At 43.4% G+C, this 21,614-nt stretch overlaps 1 protein-coding gene across 2 annotated transcripts in view; it reads left to right on the forward strand.

The window, feature by feature from the left end:
* Positions 1-21,614, forward strand: part of LOC121574819 (contactin-4-like) — a 231,649-nt gene that overhangs the window by 75,996 nt on the left and 134,039 nt on the right. For both annotated transcript variants that reach the window (XM_041887421.2, XM_041887422.2), the window contains exon 3: positions 15,182-15,314. In XM_041887421.2, coding sequence (XP_041743355.1) covers positions 15,182-15,314 — 133 coding nt within the window. The remainder of the gene's footprint in view (positions 1-15,181; positions 15,315-21,614) is intronic.

A 21,614-nucleotide genomic window follows, 5' to 3' on the forward strand; every position in this document is an offset into this window, starting at 1 on the left:
AAAACTCAACTCGTCGTGTTTGGAGGACAAAGAATGCTGAGTTGCATCCAAAGAACATCACACCTACTGTGAAGCATGGGGGTGGAAACATCATGCTTTGGGGCTGTTTTTCTGCAAAGGGACCAGGACGACTGATCCGTGTAAAGGAAAGAATGAATGGGGCCATGTATCGTGAGATTTTGAGTGAAAATCTCCTTCCATCAGCAAGGGCATTGAAGATGAAACGTGGCTGGGTCTTTCAGCATGACAATGATCCCAAACACACCGCTCGGGCAACGAAGGAGTGGCTTCGTAAGAAGCATTTCAAGGTCCTGGAGTGGCCTAGTGTGTACTAGCTGCACAAGCAACAGTGGTTAACATAACGCCCTGGACCAGAGCTAGTGCACTGACTGTTTGTGTGTAGCACACTGACGCCCTGGAACAAAGCTACTGACTCACTTAATACACGAGACCAACAAACATCTACAGGTTGCGCGCGCACCAGCATTTCCGTTAGCCTGTAATAGCCGGCTTTTGTCCGATAGAAAAATTGAAAAGCCGATAAATAAAATTGCCGCTGGCCAATTGTCCGGGAGAATAAAAAATCCCATTGCGAAATAATCATTTTTAGCCTATTCATTGAAGGAAATACCAGTCGATGGAAATACATTTGACTGTTCATACTTATCGATCTATAGGTTAATTAGCATAATTTTGTGGAATTCAAATGACACGTGTACAGTATATTCGTTATGTACTTACAGTGTGGGCAAAAAATATTTAGCCACCAATTGTGCAAGTTCTCCCACTTAAAAAGATGAGAGAGGCCTGTAATTTTCATCATAGGTACACGTCAACTATGACAGACAAATTGAGATTTTTTTTCTCCAGAAAATCACATTGTAAGATTTTTTATGAATTTATTTGCAAATTATGGTGGAAAATAAGTATTTGGTCACCTACAAACAAGCAAGATTTCTGGCTCTCACAGACCTGTAACTTCTTCTTTAAGAGGCTCCTCTGTCCTCCACTCGTTACCTGTATTAATGGCACCTGTTTGAACTTGTTATCAGTATAAAAGACACCTGTCCACAACCTCAAACAGTGACACTCCAAACTCCACTATGGCCAAGACCAAAGAGCTGTCAAAGGACACCAGAAACAAAATTGTAGACCTGCACCAGGCTGGGAAGACTGAATCTGCAATAGGTAAGCAGCTTGGTTTGAAGAAATCAACTGTGGGAGCAATTATTAGGAAATGGAAGACATACAAGACCACTGATAATCTCCCTCGATCTGGGGCTCCACGCAAGATCTCACCCCGTGGGGTCAAAATGATCACAAGAATGGTGAGCAAAAATCCCAGAACCACACGGGGGGACCTAGTGAATGACCAGCAGAGAGCTGGGACCAAAGTAACAAAGCCTACCATCAGTAACACACTACGCTGCCAGGGACTCAAATCCTGCAGTGCCAGACGTGTCCCCCTGCTTAGGTCAGTACATGTCCAGGCCCGTCTGAAGTTTGCTAGAGTGCATTTGGATGATCCAGAAGAGGATTGGGAGAATGTCATATGGTCAGATGAAACCAAAATAGAACTTTTTGGTAAAAACTCAACTCGTCGTGTTTGGAGGACAAAGAATGCTGAGTTGCATCCAAAGAACACCATACCTACTGTGAAGCATGAGGGTGGAAACATCATGCTTTGGGGCTGTTTTTCTGCAAAGGGACCAGGACGACTGATCCGTGTAAAGGAAAGAATGAATGGGGCCATGTATCGTGAGATTTTGAGTGAAAATCTCCTTCCATCAGCAAGGGCATTGAAGATGAAACGTGGCTGGGTCTTTCAGCATGACAATGATCCCAAACACACCGCTCGGGCAACGAAGGAGTGGCTTCGTAAGAAGCATTTCAAGGTCCTGGAGTGGCCTAGTGTGTACTAGCTGCACAAGCAACAGTGGTTAACATAACGCCCTGGACCAGAGCTAGTGCACTGACTGTTTGTGTGTAGCACACTGACGCCCTGGAACAAAGCTACTGACTCACTTAATACACGAGACCAACAAACATCTACAGGTTGCGCGCGCACCAGCATTTCCGTTAGCCTGTAATAGCCGGCTTTTGTCCGATAGAAAAATTGAAAAGCCGATAAATAAAATTGCCGCTGGCCAATTGTCCGGGAGAATAAAAAATCCCATTGCGAAATAATCATTTTTAGCCTATTCATTGAAGGAAATACCAGTCGATGGAAATACATTTGACTGTTCATACTTATCGATCTATAGGTTAATTAGCATAATTTTGTGGAATTCAAATGACACGTGTACAGTATATTCGTTATGTACTTACAGTGTGGGCAAAAAATATTTAGCCACCAATTGTGCAAGTTCTCCCACTTAAAAAGATGAGAGAGGCCTGTAATTTTCATCATAGGTACACGTCAACTATGACAGACAAATTGAGATTTTTTTTCTCCAGAAAATCACATTGTAAGATTTTTTATGAATTTATTTGCAAATTATGGGGGAAAATAAGTATTTGGTCACCTACAAACAAGCAAGATTTCTGGCTCTCACAGACCTGTAACTTCTTCTTTAAGAGGCTCCTCTGTCCTCCACTCGTTACCTGTATTAATGGCACCTGTTTGAACTTGTTATCAGTATAAAAGACACCTGTCCACAACCTCAAACAGTCACACTCCAAACTCCACTAAGGCCAAGAACAAAGAGCTGCCAAAGGACACCAGAAACAACATTGTAGACCTGCACCAGGCTGGGAAGACTGAATCTGCAATAGGTAAGCAGCTTGGTTTGAAGAAATCAACTGTGGGAGCAATTATTAGGAAATGGAAGACATACAAGACCACTGATAATCTCCCTCGATCTGGGGCTCCACGCAAGATCTCACCCCGTGGGGTCAAAATGATCACAAGAATGGTGAGCAAAAATCCCAGAACCACACGGGGGGACCTAGTGAATGACCAGCAGAGAGCTGGGACCAAAGTAACAAAGCCTACCATCAGTAACACACTACGCTGCCAGGGACTCAAATCCTGCAGTGCCAGACGTGTCCCCCTGCTTAGGTCAGTACATGTCCAGGCCCGTCTGAAGTTTGCTAGAGTGCATTTGGATGATCCAGAAGAGGATTGGGAGAATGTCATATGGTCAGATGAAACCAAAATAGAACTTTTTGGTAAAAACTCAACTCGTCGTGTTTGGAGGACAAAGAATGCTGAGTTGCATCCAAAGAACATCACACCTACTGTGAAGCATGGGGGTGGAAACATCATGCTTTGGGGCTGTTTTTCTGCAAAGGGACCAGGACGACTGATCCGTGTAAAGGAAAGAATGAATGGGGCCATGTATCGTGAGATTTTGAGTGAAAATCTCCTTCCATCAGCAAGGGCATTGAAGATGAAACGTGGCTGGGTCTTTCAGCATGACAATGATCCCAAACACACCGCTCGGGCAACGAAGGAGTGGCTTCGTAAGAAGCATTTCAAGGTCCTGGAGTGGCCTAGCCAGTCTCCAGATCTCAACCCCATAGAAAATCTTTGGAGGGAGTTGAAAGTCTTTGTTGCCCAGCGACAGCCCCAAAACATCACTGCTCTAGAGGAGATCTGCATGGAGGAATGGGCCAAAATACCAGCAACAGTGTGTGAAAACCTTGTGAAGACTTACAGAAAATGTTTGACCTGTGTCATTGCCAACAAAGGGTATATAACAAAGTATTATTTTCCACCATAATTTGCAAATAAATTCATTAAAAATCCTACAATGTGATTTTCTGTAATTTTTTTCTCATTTTGTCTGTCATAGTTGACGTGTACCTATGATGAAAATTACAGGCCTCTCTCATCTTTTTAAGTGGGAGAACTTGCACAATTGGTGGCTGACTAAATACTTTTTTCCCCACTGTATTTGTCACACGCGTACAGCATACAGATACAGAGCCTTTGAGTGGAAATCTGTCAGACAGCGTAAGAGCTGCTGCTGCAGCAGCTTGTGGTCGTTTCAAGACAACTGGGAACTCTGAAAACTATGTCAGTGATCTTTGGGTCAGAAAGTCGGAGCTCTAGAAAAAGACCGTTCAAAACTATTTTTCCCAGTCGGAGCTCGGTTTTTTCCCAGTTCCCAGTTGTCTTGAATGCACTGAAGTCGGAGTTCCAGTTAGGAACGCAGCATCAAACGGCAATGGAAGGCAGGCTTCATCAGCGCGTCACACACCAATTTGCAATGAGCTGGAGGCAGTATGCATTTTGAAAACATATACTAACTTGTTTGAAACCTGAATGTTTTATTACATATTATGTAATTGCTTCAAAGTAGTCTATAAGATCTCCTCTCTTTTTTAATTTCTAACGGATATTTTATCACATGAAACCAATCAATCAATCAATCAATTTTATTTTATATAGCCCTTCTTACATCAGCTAATATCTCGAAGTGCTGTACAGAAACCCAGCCTAAAACCCCAAACAGCTAGTAATGCAGGTGTAGAAGCACGGTGGCTAGGAAAAACTCCCTAGAAAGGCGAAAGCCTAGGAAAGCCTGTGCAGTGTCCTTTTGACAACAGTGTTTTCCCTCTAACTGCATTATGGAACGAACATCCACACATAGTCTACTACCTTGTGCACATTGCTGCACTTATAATGTGAAGAAATAATAGTTTTTCAACATTTTAAGCTAAATGTTCTGATCTGTTGCATCAGACTCATTGCTTTTTAAAGTTTTTTTTTATGTAGCCTTACTGGTTGTATGAATGTCGGATTTATCCCACAATTGTCCCAGAGTCTGTTTGGAATAGGCTATTTCTTTCTTGACAAGCTGACCAATAGAATAGGTAGCCTAAACTTTTCTACTGTAGTAGATTGACATAGGCTAGTGATTTTGCTGTTTGTTACTCATCTTGTTGGTCGAGGAAAAGTAAATGTGGACAGTAATTCTAACATGTTCAAAGTGCACATCAGAATTCGATAAGAAGGACCGCACAACGTTGCATCCTTGACTTGCATGTTCTCTTAATATGAATTACCGTATTCTAAATGTGATTTCTGTCATTCTGAGCACCGTGGGTGGATGCCCAAATCAGGTTACGAGCCTAATGCATGTGGGTACATGCCAACGAACGCTGACCTTCGAGGATACGTGCATTTTTGGCCCCAAAGAACACTGCTACTTGAGCTGCTCTTTCTTCATCTGAGTACGTTTTCTCTTTTAATCAAAGAGCATCTGGTCACCGTAGTGGTGGCACAGGTCTACAAATTTTTCCTAAGATTCTCTTTTCTCCCTCTCTCACCTGTCCATCTCCTCATTTGAATTCCATGCTGTCACTTGTCCACTCAAGCTTAACATTATTGTCATCTATCGCCCACCAGGTGCCCCTGGAGAGTTCCTAAATGAGTTTGACACCTTGATAAGCTCATTTCCTGACGATGGCTCACCGCTCTTCATACTTGGCGACTTCAACCTCCCGACGTCTGCCTTCGATTCATTTATTTTCAACTCTCTCTTTCCCCTCCTTGCCTCTTAAGACCTCACCCTTTCCCAATCCCCTCCAACTCACAAGGCAGGCAATACGCTTGACCTCATCTTTACTAGATGGTGCTCGCCTACTGATCTCACTGCAACCCTCCTCCAGGTCTCTGATCACTACTTTTTCCTTTTCTGACTCCCTTTCCTCCAACCCTAACTACTCAGCCCCTACCCAGATGGTCATGCACCATCGCAATCTTCGCTCTCTCTCTCCCACTACTCTCTCCTCTTCTATCCTAACCTCTCTCCCTTCCGCTAAATCCTTCTCCCTCCTGTCTCCTGATTCTGCCTCTTCGACCCTACTCTCCTCTCTTTCCGCATCCTATGACTCGCACTGTCCCCTTTCCTCCCGGCCTACTCGGCTGCGGGCAGCTGAGCGAAAATTTAGGAAAACTAAACTTCCGGAGGACCTATCATCCTTTCACTCCCTCCTCTTTACCTTCTCTTCCTCTGTATCCACTGCTAAAGCCTCTTTCTACCACTATACATTTCAAGCTTCTGCCTCTAACCATAGGAAACTATTTTCCACCTTCTCCTCCCTCCTTAATCCTCCACCCCTCCCTCCACCCGCTCTGTGGATGTCTTTGTCAAACACTTTGAAAAGAAGGCTGATGATATCCGCTGCTCATTCACTCAGCCTATTGAGTCCACTGGTCTCACTCACACATAACTACCCTACACCTTTACCTCTCTCTCCCCTCTGTCTCCAGATGAAATCCAGCAACTAGTGAGGTCTGGCCGCCCGACACCCTGCACGCTCGACCCCATCCCCTCCTCCCTTCTCCAGACCATCTCTGGAGACCTTCTCCCATTCCTAACTTCCCTCATCAACTCATCCCTGACCACTGGCTGCGTCACCTCTGTTTTTAAAATGTCCCGAGTTGCTTTCCTCCTCATGAAACCAACACTTGACTCATCTGACATCAAAAACTATAGACCTGTATCCCTTCTATCTTTTCATTCCAAAACACTTGAACGTGCTGTCTCTAATCAACTTTCTCGTTATCTCTCTCAGAACAATCTTTTAGACCCTAGCCAGTCAGGCTTCACGGAGGCTCTCTGCACTGCCAAAGCTGACTCTCTCTCCTCTGTTCTCATCCTCCTAGATCTATCTGCTGCCTTTGACACCGTGAATCATCAGATCCTCCTCTCTGGGCTTGGCGTCTCAGGCTCTGCACACTCTTGGATTGCATCCTACCTGGCAGGCCGCTCCTACCAGGTGACGTGGAGAGGATCTGGGTCTGCACCACGTACTCTCACTACTGGTGTTCCCCAGGGCTCGGTTCTAGGCCCTCTCCTCTTCTCTCTATACACCAAATCACTCGGCTCTTTCATATCCTCACATGATCTCTCCTATCATTGCTATGCGGATGACATGCAACTACTTTTCTCCTTCCCCCCTTTTGACACCCAGGTGGCAATATGCATCTCTGCGTACCTGGCAGATATCTCAACTTGGCTGTCGGCCCACAACCTCAAGCTCAACCTTGTCAAGATGGAGCTACTCTTCCTCCCTGGGAAGGCCTGCCCACTCAAAGACCTCTCCATCATGGTTGACAACTCCACAGTGTCGCACTCCCAGAGTGCAAAGAACCTTGGCGTGAACCTGGACAACACCCTGTCGTTCTCTGCAAACATCAAAGCAGTGACTCGCTCCTGTAGGTTCATGCTCTACAACAGCGGTCACCAACCTTTTCGGAGTCAAGATCACTTTGAGTCAAAACGCAAGTTGAGATCTACCGCTCAGATTTTTTTTAAACATGACTTCAACATAACCCTATGTAACATTAACCAATTAAAAACAGTTCTGTAGCAATGAGGTTTGTGCAGTAGGCTGTAAGCTCAATACATTATCACTGCATATTGACTACGCTTGAATTGCCCTGCCAATGTTGTCTTCTCAGACCATTTTGAAATTATATATATTTTTTAATGGATGTGTATGATCACACTGGTAATAGATTTTTTAAAAAGTATTACTTGTGAGGCACAGCTGAGTGAGCATAATAATTTGCTGTAAATGTTTTTCTGGACTGATGGCCTGCATCTGATGGTCAGTGAGGGTAGGGAGGGAGCAGCGGTGAGGCTGCCTCTCACCCGACTCACCGTCCCTCCTCTTCCCTCCCTCCGCTGAGAAAAGGGGACACAGTCTTCCAGCTGATGGCAAAACTTAAGTCGCACTGCATTATTTCTGCCTCATGCACCAATTCATGTTGTTACTCGTATAACCGGAGAAAGTGAAATATTCCTCGATATTATAATAACAAAGCAATAATAACAAAGCAATCTTAACGAAACCCGCATTTTATGGCTTCTAAAACTGTTGAACAAAGTGTTGACAGTGCTGAATAACAACTTAAACATGAACTTACTCATATAAACAGCAGCTCTTTGCTGTATTCGTTGAGTCTCTCTCTAGTCATGGTTTTAAAAGTTTTGAAATCTCACATTATCAAGGAGGAAACTGTGCTGACACAGTGATCTGAGTTATCTGATTGGCCAGTGGTAGGCCTATAGGTGCACTTGATTAGTTCTCTGGTCCTGTCGGGTATGCGAAGTTCTACCTTCAGACACATGAAATGGTTCAAAATGGGAACACTTTGCCTTCCAGGCGCTAGGGCTGCAAAGCAAAACTAATAAAACAATAGGAACGCAAGGTTTTTTTACAGAAATGTTTGGTGATCGACTAGGAATGGCTTGGAGATCGCGATCGACCGGTTGGTGACCACTGCTCTACAACATCTGTAGAGTATGACCCTACCTCACACAGGAAGCAGAGCAGATCCTAGCCCAGGAGTCCCATCTGGACTACTGCAACTCGCTGTTGGCTGGGCTCCCCGCTTGTGCCATCAAACCCCTGTAACTTATCCAGTCGCTACAGCCCGCCTGGTTTTCAACCTTCCCAAGTTCTCTCATGTCACCACGCTCCTCCGCACACTTCACTGGCTTCCAGTCGAAGCTTGCATCATTTTACATTTACATTTTAGTCATTTAGCAGATGCTCTTATCCAGAGCGACTTACAGTTAGTGAGTGCATACATTAATTTTTTATTTTTTCATACTGGCCCCCCGTGGGAATCGAACCCACAACCCTGGCGTTGCAAACGCCATGCTCTACCAACTGAGCTACATCCCTGCCGGCCATTCCCTCCCCTACCCTGGGCCAATTGTGCGCCGCCCCATGGGTCTCCCGGTCACGGCCGGCTACAACAGAGCCTGGATTCGAACCAGGATCTCTAGTGGCACAGCTAGCACTGCGATGCAGTGCCTTAGACCACTGCACCACTCGGGAGTATAACTGCAAGACCATGTTGCTTACCTACGGAACAGCAAGAGGAACTGCCCCTCACTACCTTAAGGCTATGCTCAAACCCTACACACCAACCCAAGCACTCTGTTCTGCCACCTCAGGTCTCTTGCCCCCGCCCCCTGAAAACCATGTGTTTGATGTATTTGATACCATTCCACTTATTCCGCTCCAGCCATTACCACGAGCCTGTTTAAGGTGCCACCAACCTCCTGTGTTTGAAACAGTGGCCAGGTAAACAAAACCAAAACATGGGTTTCTGTTATACCTTGTCCATTAACTGCTCACAGGTTAAGGAAACCAATGTCATTTTGGAATTTGGGTGAACTATCCCTTTAACATTGAGGGTGGGCAATTCTTTTAAAAAAAATCTGCTAATAGTAGGAACAGCACCATCTAATGGTCAGAACCGGGTAATATCAGGATGTAGGACATAAACCTAACAACTTCAATGGGACATAAACCTGGGACATAAACCTAACAACTTCAATGACTAATTTCTATGAACAGGGAAAGAAAACATCACTAAATTCACTGTGAATACATTATATTGGATGAAGAAACAATACTCAGAGCCAAAGCTCTATAGTACTTCAGACATAGATAACTGATACTATATACTCGTTGTCAGGGTGGGATTAGTGTGGAGGGTCCGTGGGTGGCTTTTTACAATTTCTTTGGATTCCTCATGTCTTACTCATTGTTATAAAACAGTTTGGTCCAAATTGGATGTTGGGTACTATATTTATTGAATATTATATTAGTCATATAAATTAAAATGGCCAATTTGAGTGTAATCAATTAGCTTAACTTCTCAGAGATCAAATTATATTTCAACAAGACAATGTTGCAATCTTATATTTTTCTAACTACAGAAATGATTTCAAAACAATCTGAGATGGTGGGTGTCACGGCTTGCTGAAATGACACACAAAAACCCATAATGTCTGTGATGGTAGACGGCATCTTTGTAAAGAGCAAGTCACTGTGACTCATGCATGGAGGTTTGTTTTTTCCTCCTGCGTGACTGCCTAGTAGTTGCCATGGTGGAACTTTGTCTGATGCAAGCCGGTTCAAAGTTTACCAATGTATTAAGCCAAGGAAAGTGCAGGCTGGTGATGTAGCAACTATACTTGGCATAATACAGTTGTGTCTCAGTAAAAGTAGTCTGTAACTAACTGAATTAAATAATGTATGTCCACTGTTAAGTCCACCACCTCATCTATGCGCAACTACAATATGCAGAGATGAGAACAGCAATTCTATGCACATAGTCAATACCTGCTTGAAAGTTTAGTCAATTGCCCCCCCAGTATTCTCCAGTCTGTGCTGTTGTTACATCATTCATCCAGGGAAAGAAGCATTGTGGACCTGAGACTGGGATACACACACATGTCTGTCACATCCCTGGTGACTTCAGTCTAACCAGCAAGGACTCTGTCTGTCTGAGTGGAAAGAAAACAAGTCCAATTATGCCAGCTCAAGTGCAATGCAGCGGGGGCAAGCAAACAAGATGTTTGTTATTTTATTCTTTATCACAGACACCCTCTACTGAAATTATATTTTTTGTTCCAGTAAGATGAAAAACATAATGGAAAATAAGAATTCTGGTGCACACACACAAACATTCACACACATCAACTAGATACACTATATATATACAAAGATATGTGGACACCCCTTCAAATTAGTGGATTCGGCTATTTCAGCCACACCCGTTGCTGACAGGTGTATAAAATTGAGCACACAGCCATGCAATCTCCATAGACAAACATTGACAGTAGAATGGCCTTACTGAAGAGCTCAGTGACTTTCAACGTAGCACCGTCATAGGATGCCAGCTTTCTAACATGTCAGTTCTTCAAATGTCTGCCCTGCTAGATCTGCCCCGGTCAACTGTAAGTGCTGTTATTGTGAAGTGGAAACATCTAGGAGCAACAACTGCTCAGCTGCGAAGTGGTAGGCCACACAAGCTCACAGAACGGGACCGGCGAGTGCTGAAGCGTGTAGCACATAAAAATCATCTGTCCTCGGTCGCAACACTCACTACCGAGTTCCAAACTGCCTCTGGAAGCAACGTCAGCACAAGAACTGTTCGTCGGGAGCTTCATGAAATGGGTTTGCCATGAGAATGCTACCTGCCCCAATGCATTGTGCCAACTGTAAAGTTTGGTGGAGGAGGACTAATGTTCTGGAGCTGTTTTTCATGGTTCGGGCTAGGCCCCTTAGTTCCAGTGAAGGGAAATCTTAACGCTACAGCATACAATGACATTCTAGATGATTCTGTGCTTTCGACTTTGTGGCAACAGTTTGGGGAAGGCCCTTTCCTGTTTCAGCATGACAATCCCCCCGTGCACAAAGCAAGGTCCATACACAAATGGTTTGTCGAGATCGGTGTGGAAGAACTTGACTGGCCTGCACAGAGCCCTGACCTCAACCCCATCGAACACCTTTGGGATGAATTGGAACGCCGAATGGGAGCCAGGCCTAATCGCCCAACATCAGTGCCCGACCTCACTAATGCTTGTGTCTGAATGGAAGCAACTACCCGCAGCAATGTTCTAACATCTAGTGGAACACCTTCCCAGAAGAGTGGAGGCTGTTATAGCAGCAAAAGGGGGACCAACTCCGTATTAATGCCCATGATTTTGGAATGAGATATAAACCCATTCAAATACCACATAGGCCTACGATAATCAACCAGTCTTCACATACCTGTTGAAGGGGTTGTGAAATGAGTCATGGATTTATTTGCATCCTACTTCGCACAAACACAGTGGTTTACCACTCAATGATATGCAATATGCATCAATTCATGTGGCTATAGATTAAAATAGGGCCTCTTGATGTGCTAGTCACACACTTGTACACACACACACACACACAAACACACACACATGCACATTGACGCCACACACACACACTCACACAGAGACACACACACACACACACATCATTTCCGTACTTTATTTAGAGGTGAGAACAGACAGCTGTCTGGAAGAAGCCAAACCCTTCACAGAGCATTTTCAATCTGCTAAACAGCTCTCACTGGTTGCAAAATTATGAAGATCAAAAACAACAATTTAAAGTGGTCGATGTTTTAATGATCCATGTCCAGTTTCTCTTGCCATTGTGGCTACAGTAAATTAAAGGGAATCTCGCCTGAGACACTAGAAATCAATTTCTTAGATTAATAAATTCCTATTTTCAGTGAGGTCTGTTGAATTCAGTCATATTATTCATTGAATCAGGCACAAATTAGTTTGATAATTCTCTTTCCAGATGAAAAAAAGACACATTCTGAGAATAAAAGCTAATGTCCATTAAAAGTCCATAAAGGTCATCCCATAATCAGTGGGTGAATGAAATTGGCTTGGTCTTATTGCAGATGGCAACAGTAATCACACAAAATTAAAATGTGATTAATTTATATTTTTGGAATAGGGTTTATGACCTCTGTCTAGACATGTACATTCTCCAATGTATTCTCCATTAAACAGTGATGCTGCTGCTGTCTAACCTGGATGAGACTAATCTGGATAAATAAATACAATTAAATAATCATTTATTTTTTATATGTGTTTAATCTTGCAAGGATGTGGGCATTACTTCAATCCTTACTCTCTCAATGGGAATTGTGTTAAGGAACCTGATTATGACCCCATGAAAATGAAATGGAAAAAGTATGAAAACACTATCTCTCTCTTATAACCTGCATTTTGCATGAGAAATGGGGGAAGTGTGTATGAATGTCACAATAATAAATGCAGTCACCAATTTGAGCCTGGTGGGAATTCAGAGCGCTGTAGCGCTCGGCGGCAGTATACCCGGGTGCCTTCACCTGACAAGTTTCCTCTGCCAAATATCATGCAGATGAATCGTGCTTCTTGTTTTTTACAGATTAGTGTGTCCGGGGTACAGTATTTGAGGTCAACAGGGAGTACAGAAAAGATAGCTGCATGTGTTCCATGAACATGGTAGGCTTTAATAGTTAACTATTTTTACCTGTACTGTAGAATAAATGTACAGTACACTATACACTGAGTATACCAAACATTACGAACACCTTCATAATATTGAGTTGTACCACCCACCCCGTTTTGCCATCAGAACAGCCTCAATTCTATTGGGCCATGGACTCTACAAGGTGTCGAAAGCGTTCCACAGGGATGCTGGCCCATGTTGACTCCAATGCTTCCCACAGTTGTGTCAAGTTGGCTGGATGTCCTTTGGGGGGTGAACCATTCTTGATACACACAGGAAACTGTTCTTGACATAAACTGGTGCACCTGGCACCTACTACAGTACCATACCCCGTTCAAAGGCACTTAAATATTTTGTCTTGCCCATTCACCCTCTGAATGGCACACATACACAATCCATGTCTCAATTGTCTCAAGGCTTTAAAATCCTTATTTAACCTGTCTCCTCCCCTTCATCTACACTGATTGAAGTGGATTTAACAAGTGACATCAATAAAGGTTCATAGCTTTCACCTGGATTCACCTGGTCAGTCTATGTCATGGAAAGAGCCGGTGTTCTTAATGTTTTGTATACTCAGTGTATGTCTACACAGAATAAGAGTGAAGATGATGTGCTGCTTTAGTTAACTGTATCACATATTGGCAATACAATATCCAAATCGGGAAAGGGAATGTGACATAATCAGTGGAGAATGGATTTGCTCTGACTGTCACATCTGTTGCAGAGGTCATAAGAGTTCAGACTTGAGGCAACTTACTGCAAGCTATCTTCAGTCATTGAGTTTACACATACATTATTTTGCCAAATCATGTTAGAGCCACTCCCAAATTGTTTTTACAACAGGCATAGTTTGAAAACAGGAAGAAAATAGTTTATGTTTACAGGGGGGCTGTATTGTAGTTAGGGTTTTTGTTTTGAAATGCATTTTGTCACATTACCTTATCAGTCATGTGACATCTCCAGCAGGGGAGGTACCTTAGAGAAGATCCCAAACACAAAAAACAAATGTGTTCATTTTCATTGCAAAGTTCTAGAGAAAACAGAGTTAATCTTTCCCCCAAAAAAGTCTGAATGACTGCTCACAGGGAATCAGAAGCATGTCATTTTAGAAATTGTGCAATTTGTGAGGGTAGCACAAAAGCTATGGTCACAAACACAGGAAATCATTCCCCCAGTAAGGTATTTTGGCTGTTATTGTTTATTTAAACATTGCATTGAGTAATGCAAATTGTAGTGTTTTGAGTGGCTTTGTTATTTATTGAACAATGTAGCATCGATACATCCTGCTGCTAAAAAGCTTTTCTATTCCGGACACAAAATAAGTGGCCTGTTCTCCATTGTAGAGGCAATATGCACCCCTGCCGCATGCCAATAAGAACACTGACCTTTGATGTTTTAAACAATTCAGGAATCAGTCATTAATATATTTTACCCAGGCTATCCACAGGCAGGTGTTAAATACACTCTGCTTTTGTTTGTTTGTTTCAAAATGATTCCACAGACAGTCCACAGTCATATCTTGATGGATCTGGTTACAGTATGAGTCTGCTACTACTGAAGCCTACAGTGAAAATGGCTGGAGATTGGCAGGGCAGTGTGGTGTATAACCCTTGAATCACATCTACTCACATTGGCTGCGTTTAGACAGCAGCCCAATTCTGATTTTGTTCTTCACTAATTGGTCTTTTGACCAATCAGATCAGCTCTGAAAAAGATCTGATGTGAAAAGATCTAATGTGATTGGTCAAACAACCAATTAGTGTAAAAAATATCCGAATTAGGCTGCCTGTGTAAACGCAGCCATTCTAGGCCAAAGGTAACATGGTTACAAATGCTGTCACTTATTCTTTATCCCATGGCTTAATGACACTAAAGGCTTTTGTGAAGTCATGCACAGATAGCCCGTTGGATTCCCAGCTGCCCATGGAGTAATGGAGATTGCCGTTCTGTGTGTCATTTTACTGAGAGAATACAAACCACAGCCAAGGAACGCTAACCACACATCTAATTGCTTAAACGTCAGCAGGGACACAACTACTCCAATAGCACTCTGGGAAAATAGGACGCAAGTTGACAAAAGGCAAATGAAAATGTGTCCCCGACTGTTGTTAGGTATAAATCAGGAGCTATCCTATTACCGCCTAAATAGCTTTTGAAGACACGTCTCACCTCCAATAGCTATTTTCTGTGCCATGGTGCTGTGACAAGCAGAATTAATTGATATATTTTGTCTGCTTGTGGTTTGGCCCTCTAATGGTTTTACCAGGGCTGGCCTGTTTGCTGCCTCTGACTAATTGCCTGTTTTTCAAGCAGGTTTGATGTCTGAGTCTGCGTGTAAGCTGAGTGTTGTTTTCTCCTGTCTGTGTGTCCCCTATAGAGAGCAGTGTCCTGCAGAGCCCAGTGTTCACCAAGCAGCCTGGCAGCATTGTGTTCCCTGTTGACTCCCAGGAGAACAACAGAGACGTGGTGTTCAGCTGTGAGGCCCAGGGAAGCCCAACTCCCCTTTATCGGTGAGTGTACAAAACCTTAGGAACACCTTCCTAATATTGAGTTTTACCCCCTTTTGCCACTCAGAACAGCCTCAATTCGAGAAGGCGTTCCACAGGGATGCTGGCCCATGTTGACTCCAATGCTTCCCACAGTTGTGTCAAGTTGGCTGGGTGTCCTTTGGGTGGTGGACCATTCTTGATACACACAGGAAACTGTTGAGCATGAAAAATCCAGCAGCGTTGCAGTTCTTGACACAAGCAAACCGGTGCGCTACCATACCCTGTTCAAAGGCACTTACATTTTTTGTCTTGCCCTCTGAATGGCATACATACACAATCCATGTATCAATTGTCTGAAGTCTTAAAAATCCTTCTTTAACCTGTCTCCTCCCCTTCATCTACACTGAATGAAGTGGATTTAACAAGTGACATCAATAAGGGATCATAGCTTTCACCTGGATTCAAATCCAATTCTATTGGTCACATGCGCCAAATACAACAGGTGTAGACTTTACAGTGAAATGCTTACTTACGAGCCCATTCTCAACAGTGCAGAGTTAAAAAGTTAGACAAATATTTGCGGAAAAAAATCCTACAGAAATAGTAATGCAATAAAACCAATAATGAGGCTATATACAAGGAGTACCAGTACTGAGTCAATATGCAGGGGTACGAGGTAGTTGAGGTAATTCAGTATGTACATGTGGGTAGGGGTAAAAGTGACTAGGAAATATAATAAACAGAGTAGCAGCAGCATATGTGAAGTGTGTCTGTGTGCGTGGCGTCAATATGCGTGTGTGTGTGTGTGTGTGTGTGTGCGTGCGTGCATGCGTGTGTGTGTGTGTGTGTGTGTTGGAGTGTCAGTGTAGTATGTGTGAGTCTAGTGAGTGTGCATAGAGCCAGTGCAAGGGATTCAGTGCAAAACAATTAAGATAAAGAAATAAATTATAAAGGGGGTCAATGTAAATTGACCGGGTAGCCATTTGATTAAATGTTCAGCAGTCTTATGGCTTGGGGGTAGAAGCTTTTCAGGTGCGTATTGGTCACAGACTTGGCACTCCGGTACCGCCTGCTGTGCGGTAGCAGAGAGAACAATCTATGACTTGGGTGGCTGAAGTCTTTTACAATTTTTAGGGCATTCCTCGGACACCGCCTGGTCCTGGATAGACAGGAGTTTGGACCCAGTGATGTACTGGGCCTGTACGCACTACCCTCTGTAGCGCCTTGCAGTCGGATGCCGAACAGTTGCCATACCAAGCGGTGATGCAGCCAGTCAAGATACTCTCAATGGTACAGCTGTAGAACCTTTTGAGGATCTGAGGGCCCATGACAAACCTTTTCAGCCTCCTGAGGGGTAGAGGCGTTGTCGTGCCCTCTTCAGACTGTGTTTGTGTGGAACTTGAAGCTCTCGACCCGCTCTACTACAGCCCCGTCGATGTGAATGGGGGCATGTTCAAACCTCTGTTTCCTGTATTCCAAGATAAGTTCCTTTATGTTGCCCACGTTGAGGGAGTGATTGTTGTCCTGGCACCACACTTCCAGGTCTGTGACCTCCTCCCTATAGGCTTTCTTATCGTTGTCAGTGATCAGGCCTACCACCGTCATGTCGTCGGCAAATTTAATGATGTGTTGGAGTCGTGCGCGGCCCCGCAGTTTTGGGTGAACAGGGAGTACAGGAGGGGACTGAGCACGGCACCCCTGAGGGGCCCCCGTGTTGAGGGTCAGCGTGGCGGATGTGTTGTTGCCTACCCTCACCACCTGGGGGCGGCCCGTCAGGAAGTCCAGCATCCAGTTGCAGAGGGAGGTGTTTAGTCCCAGGGTCTTTAGCTCAGGGATGTGCTTGGAGGGCGTTATGGAGTCAAACGCTGAGCTGTAGTCAATGAACAGCATTCTCACGTAGGTGTTCCTTTTGTCCAGGTGGGAAAGGGCAGTGTGGAGTGCAATCTGTGGATCTGTTGCGGTGGTATGCAAATTGGAGTGGGTCCAGGGTTTTTGGGATGATGGTGTTGATGTGAGCCATAACCAGCCTTTCTAAGCATTTCATGGCTACAGATGTGAGTGCTACAGGGTTGTGGTCATTTAGACAGGTTACCTTGGCGTTCTAAGGCACAGGGACTATGGTGGTTTGCTTGAAACATGTAGGTATTACAGTCCGGGTCAGAGAGAGGTTGAAAATGTCAGTGAAGACAATTGCCAGCTGGTCAGCGCATGCTCTGAGTACGCATCCTGGTAATCTTGCTCACATCGGCTACGGAGAGCGTGATCATACAGACGCCCGGAAGAGCTGGTGATCTCACGCATAGAAGGCATTTAGCTCATCTGGTAGGCTTGCGTTACTGGGCAGCTCTCGGCTGGGTTTCCCTTTGTAATCCGTAATAGTTTGCAAGCCCTGCCACATCCGACGAGAGTCAGAGCCGGTGTAGTAGGATTCAATCTGAGTCCTGTATTGATGCTTTGCCTGTTTGATGGTTCGTCGAAGGGCATAGTGGGATTTCTTATGAGCGTCTGGATTAATGTCCTTCTCCTTGAAAGTGGCAGCTCAAGCCTTTAGCTCAGTGCGGATGTTTCCTATGGCTTCTGGTTGCGATATGTACGTATGTACGTATGGTCAATGTGGAGACAACGTCATCGATGCACTTATTAATGAAGACATTGACTGATGTGGTAAACTCCCCAATGCTATCGGATGAATCCCGGAACATATTCCAGTCTGTGCTAGCGAACAGTCCTGTAGCTTAGTATCCGCTTCATCGGACCACTTCCGTATTGAGCGCGTCACTGGAACTTCCTATTTGAGTTTTTTGCCTGTATGCATTAATCAAGAGGATAGAGTTATGGTCCAATTTGCCAAATGGAGGGAGGGGGAGAGCTTTATATGTGTTTATGTGTGTGGAGTAAAGGTGATCTAGAGTTTTTATCCCTCTAGAAATGAGATAAAATGGATTTCAGTTTTCCTGCATTAAAATCACTGGCCACTAGGAGCGCTGCCACTGAATGACCATTTTCCTGTTTGCTTATGGCCCTATACAGCTCGTTGAGTGCGGTCTTAGTGCCAGCATCGGTTTGTGGTGTGAAATAGACAGCTATGAAAAATAGTAAATAGTGTGGTCTACAGCTTATCATGAGGTATTCTAACTCAGGTGAGCAGAACCTTGAGACTTCCTAAATATTAGAGATTGCACACTAGCTGTTGTTAATAAAGAGACACACACCACCACCCCTGATCTTACCTGACTCTGCCGTTCTGTCCTGCCGATGCATAGAAAAACCAGCTAGATTTATATTATCCATGTCCTTGTTCAACCATGACTCAGAGAAGCATAGTATATTACAGTTCTTAATGTCTCGTTGATATGATAGTCTCAAACGGAGCTTGTCCAGTTTATTTTCCAGTGATTGCACATTCGCCAATAGAACAGAGGTTAGAGGCCTTTATAGCGCAGTCTTCTCCTTCTACGAGTGTTGGGGATTAGGGCCTGGTCCGGGATAATCAATAAGGATTTCGCCTCCAACTCATTGAAGTAGAAGTCCTCATCCAAATCGAGGTTAGTGATAGCTGTTCTAATGTCCAGAAGCTATTTTCAGTCATTGGAAACAATGGCGAAAACTTTAGGTACAAAAAAAAGTTAAGATTAGCGCTAAAAAAAGACACAAAATAGCACAATTGGTCAGGAGACCGTAAAACCGCCGCCATTCCCTCCGGCGCCATTGTTCCTAATGTTTTGTGCATAATACACAGTCTCCCACCAATAGCATTTCCCCCTGTTCTGTTTTTGTGGATCGATCATTTTATGTTTGGTGAATTGTATTTTATTCTGATGTAGACGACTCTGCTGGACACAAAAAAAAAGTATTTTAATTTTTAGTTTTTATTGAAATCTCATTGGAATTATTGATTCATGAAGGATGAAAACAATAATTCCACTTAAAATATAGTATGGAACATTATATTTCCTATTTTTGGAAATGCAAAGTGTGGCTCTGGTTATGTACAGTACCTGGTTCAAACATACTGTGAAGACAGAGGCTCAAAGAGAGTGGCCGTGTTTGAATACCCATACTAGCGTACTACATACTTAAACTGCATACTATTTACTCATTGTTGCATACTATTTAGCATGTACTGTTTAGTAAAAAGTATGCAGTTTGTCACGGCCGCAACGCAGTAGCGGCTCCAGATTGGCTTAGTAGGTGAAGCGGGGCTGAGTGCGGGTGGACTTTTCCAAATTCAACAGACTTGCATCGCATTAACCAGCCTAATAATAGCTAATTTTCTATTTCATTAACCTCTAACTCTGAATAGAATAGGAATGGAGCTATATGCCTCAGGCTGGTTATAGGCAGACTATCACATTCAACCTATACCATAGTCCATGTAGCCCATCTAGCCCATTTAAAAAGGACTGAAGACAGAAACAGATCATTTGGTTCCATTTCAACATATTTATTAGTGAAACCAAAGTGCTGTAACATATATAAATTAAATCAAATAGCCTAGTACACACCCCAAAACCTTTCAAATGTTCAAATCAAAATGTTATTGCGCAGAAAAACTTTGACGGTCGGGGTGCATCGCAAATTCAGAACCGCTGGACAGCAACATAATAAACTAAAGCACTGATCATTGGGAACGAGATCAGAATGACTGCTAAGGCTTGATCCATACATTACATTACAAAACTAAAACAATCTGTTAAAATCAAAAGGCCTTATTAACATGACATCAATAACGCAGCCAGATCCCGAGTCCCTGGTGCCGACACATTCAGAAATCAAAAGGTGGTTTAGTATTTAGTTTAAAAGCTCTGACGAAGGCCAAGAGAACAAGAAACACTTTTCAGTGAGAAAACAGAAATCCACTCTGGGTAAAAAATGTATGTTAAGACTGTTTTCAAAGATTTAGACTACGATGCAATACTCGTGATCATTGTAAGGAGAACAAAAAATACTTAGCCTACATTTCAACACCACTGCTGAAGCTTAGGGCATCTTCCCAATTAAGTAGTGTAGTTTTGTTGTTGGCTACTTGAAGAGAACTAGGGCCTATCATTTGCAGCCCACCTCTTCCAATGCATTGTGGAAAAGTGTGCATCGAATTCTACTAGATGAAGAGCCTAAATGAGCATAACATCCTGGCATTTAAACCATACTCGATATTCGGAATGTCGCATACTATTAAACATTTATTTTCGCATAATGAGAATCCGTCATGTATGACTGCGTTGTTTCCCGCTATTCGTTGATTTCGGTAGCTCATCCCCATATCTAATTGGTCAGCTGTTGTCAAAGCCGAAATGAGAATGACATCCAGGCATTTAAAGTATACTTTATTTCCCAAATGTCGCATACTATTAAACTCTTGTTTTTGTATACCCAAACGGCCTACTATTTAGGACGCAAGTGTGGGTATTCAGACATGGCCAGTGTCTCTTTTCCTCTCTCTGTACGGTTCATTAGTCTATCGAAAGGTTAGTGTGTTGTATCTCTGGCAACTACAAGGTTCAAATCAATCATGTTTGCTCAATGAAATTGCTGGGGTGAGATTTAGAATGATTGGTACATTTAACACTTGGGATTGAGCCAGCTTAAAGGATGACCTAATCAGCTGTTTCCTGTCAAGGTCGCTGTACAGTCCTGTCAGAGCACAGAGCCTGGGCCAGGATGGGCTGCCTGCCTACCTTCTAAGACTGTCTTCCTGAGGGCAGCTGCAGACTAAATCATCTTCAAAGTTCATTAACTGCACATCACACAATCGTATACTGTGACTGGCTGACCTAAGAGGTTGGGCATTAAATGTGGTTTATCCTCCTATATGCTTTAAAACTGTCTGTCCCTACAAGCATAAAGCTTATAACAGAATATTTACTCTGGATAAAATGGTATTTGTTCTGTGGCACTGGGTCTATTTGGTTTTCCCCAAAATGAAAGCGCCATGCAGAAGGCTAAAGGAAAGGAACAGACCGTGTAACATTCTACAAACTTATAAGCCAGATGGCATGGTATTATACCACTGTATGGACATCCTGTTGGAACATGATTGCATAAAGCATGTGCTTAACAAACGGAGCTGCTATACCAGTGTCCCCCTCTAAAATGATTAATAGTCTGTTAGATTATTAGATCATCTGCAACATGTACATGTACTTGATTAAATGTATTGCTCAATGTATCATAGCCGTGATATTACCCGACTCAATTCAATACAACATTCAATGATTGTCAGGTCAATATCTAGTGGCAAGACCAATGGATTTTCATCTTAGTGTGTTGGCCTAACTCACTCACTTATTCCTTCCCGCAGAAAGCTCCTTGTGCAATTTA

Source organism: Coregonus clupeaformis, chromosome 10, assembly GCF_020615455.1.
Source record: "Coregonus clupeaformis isolate EN_2021a chromosome 10, ASM2061545v1, whole genome shotgun sequence".
NCBI classification, from domain to species: domain Eukaryota; kingdom Metazoa; phylum Chordata; class Actinopteri; order Salmoniformes; family Salmonidae; genus Coregonus; species Coregonus clupeaformis.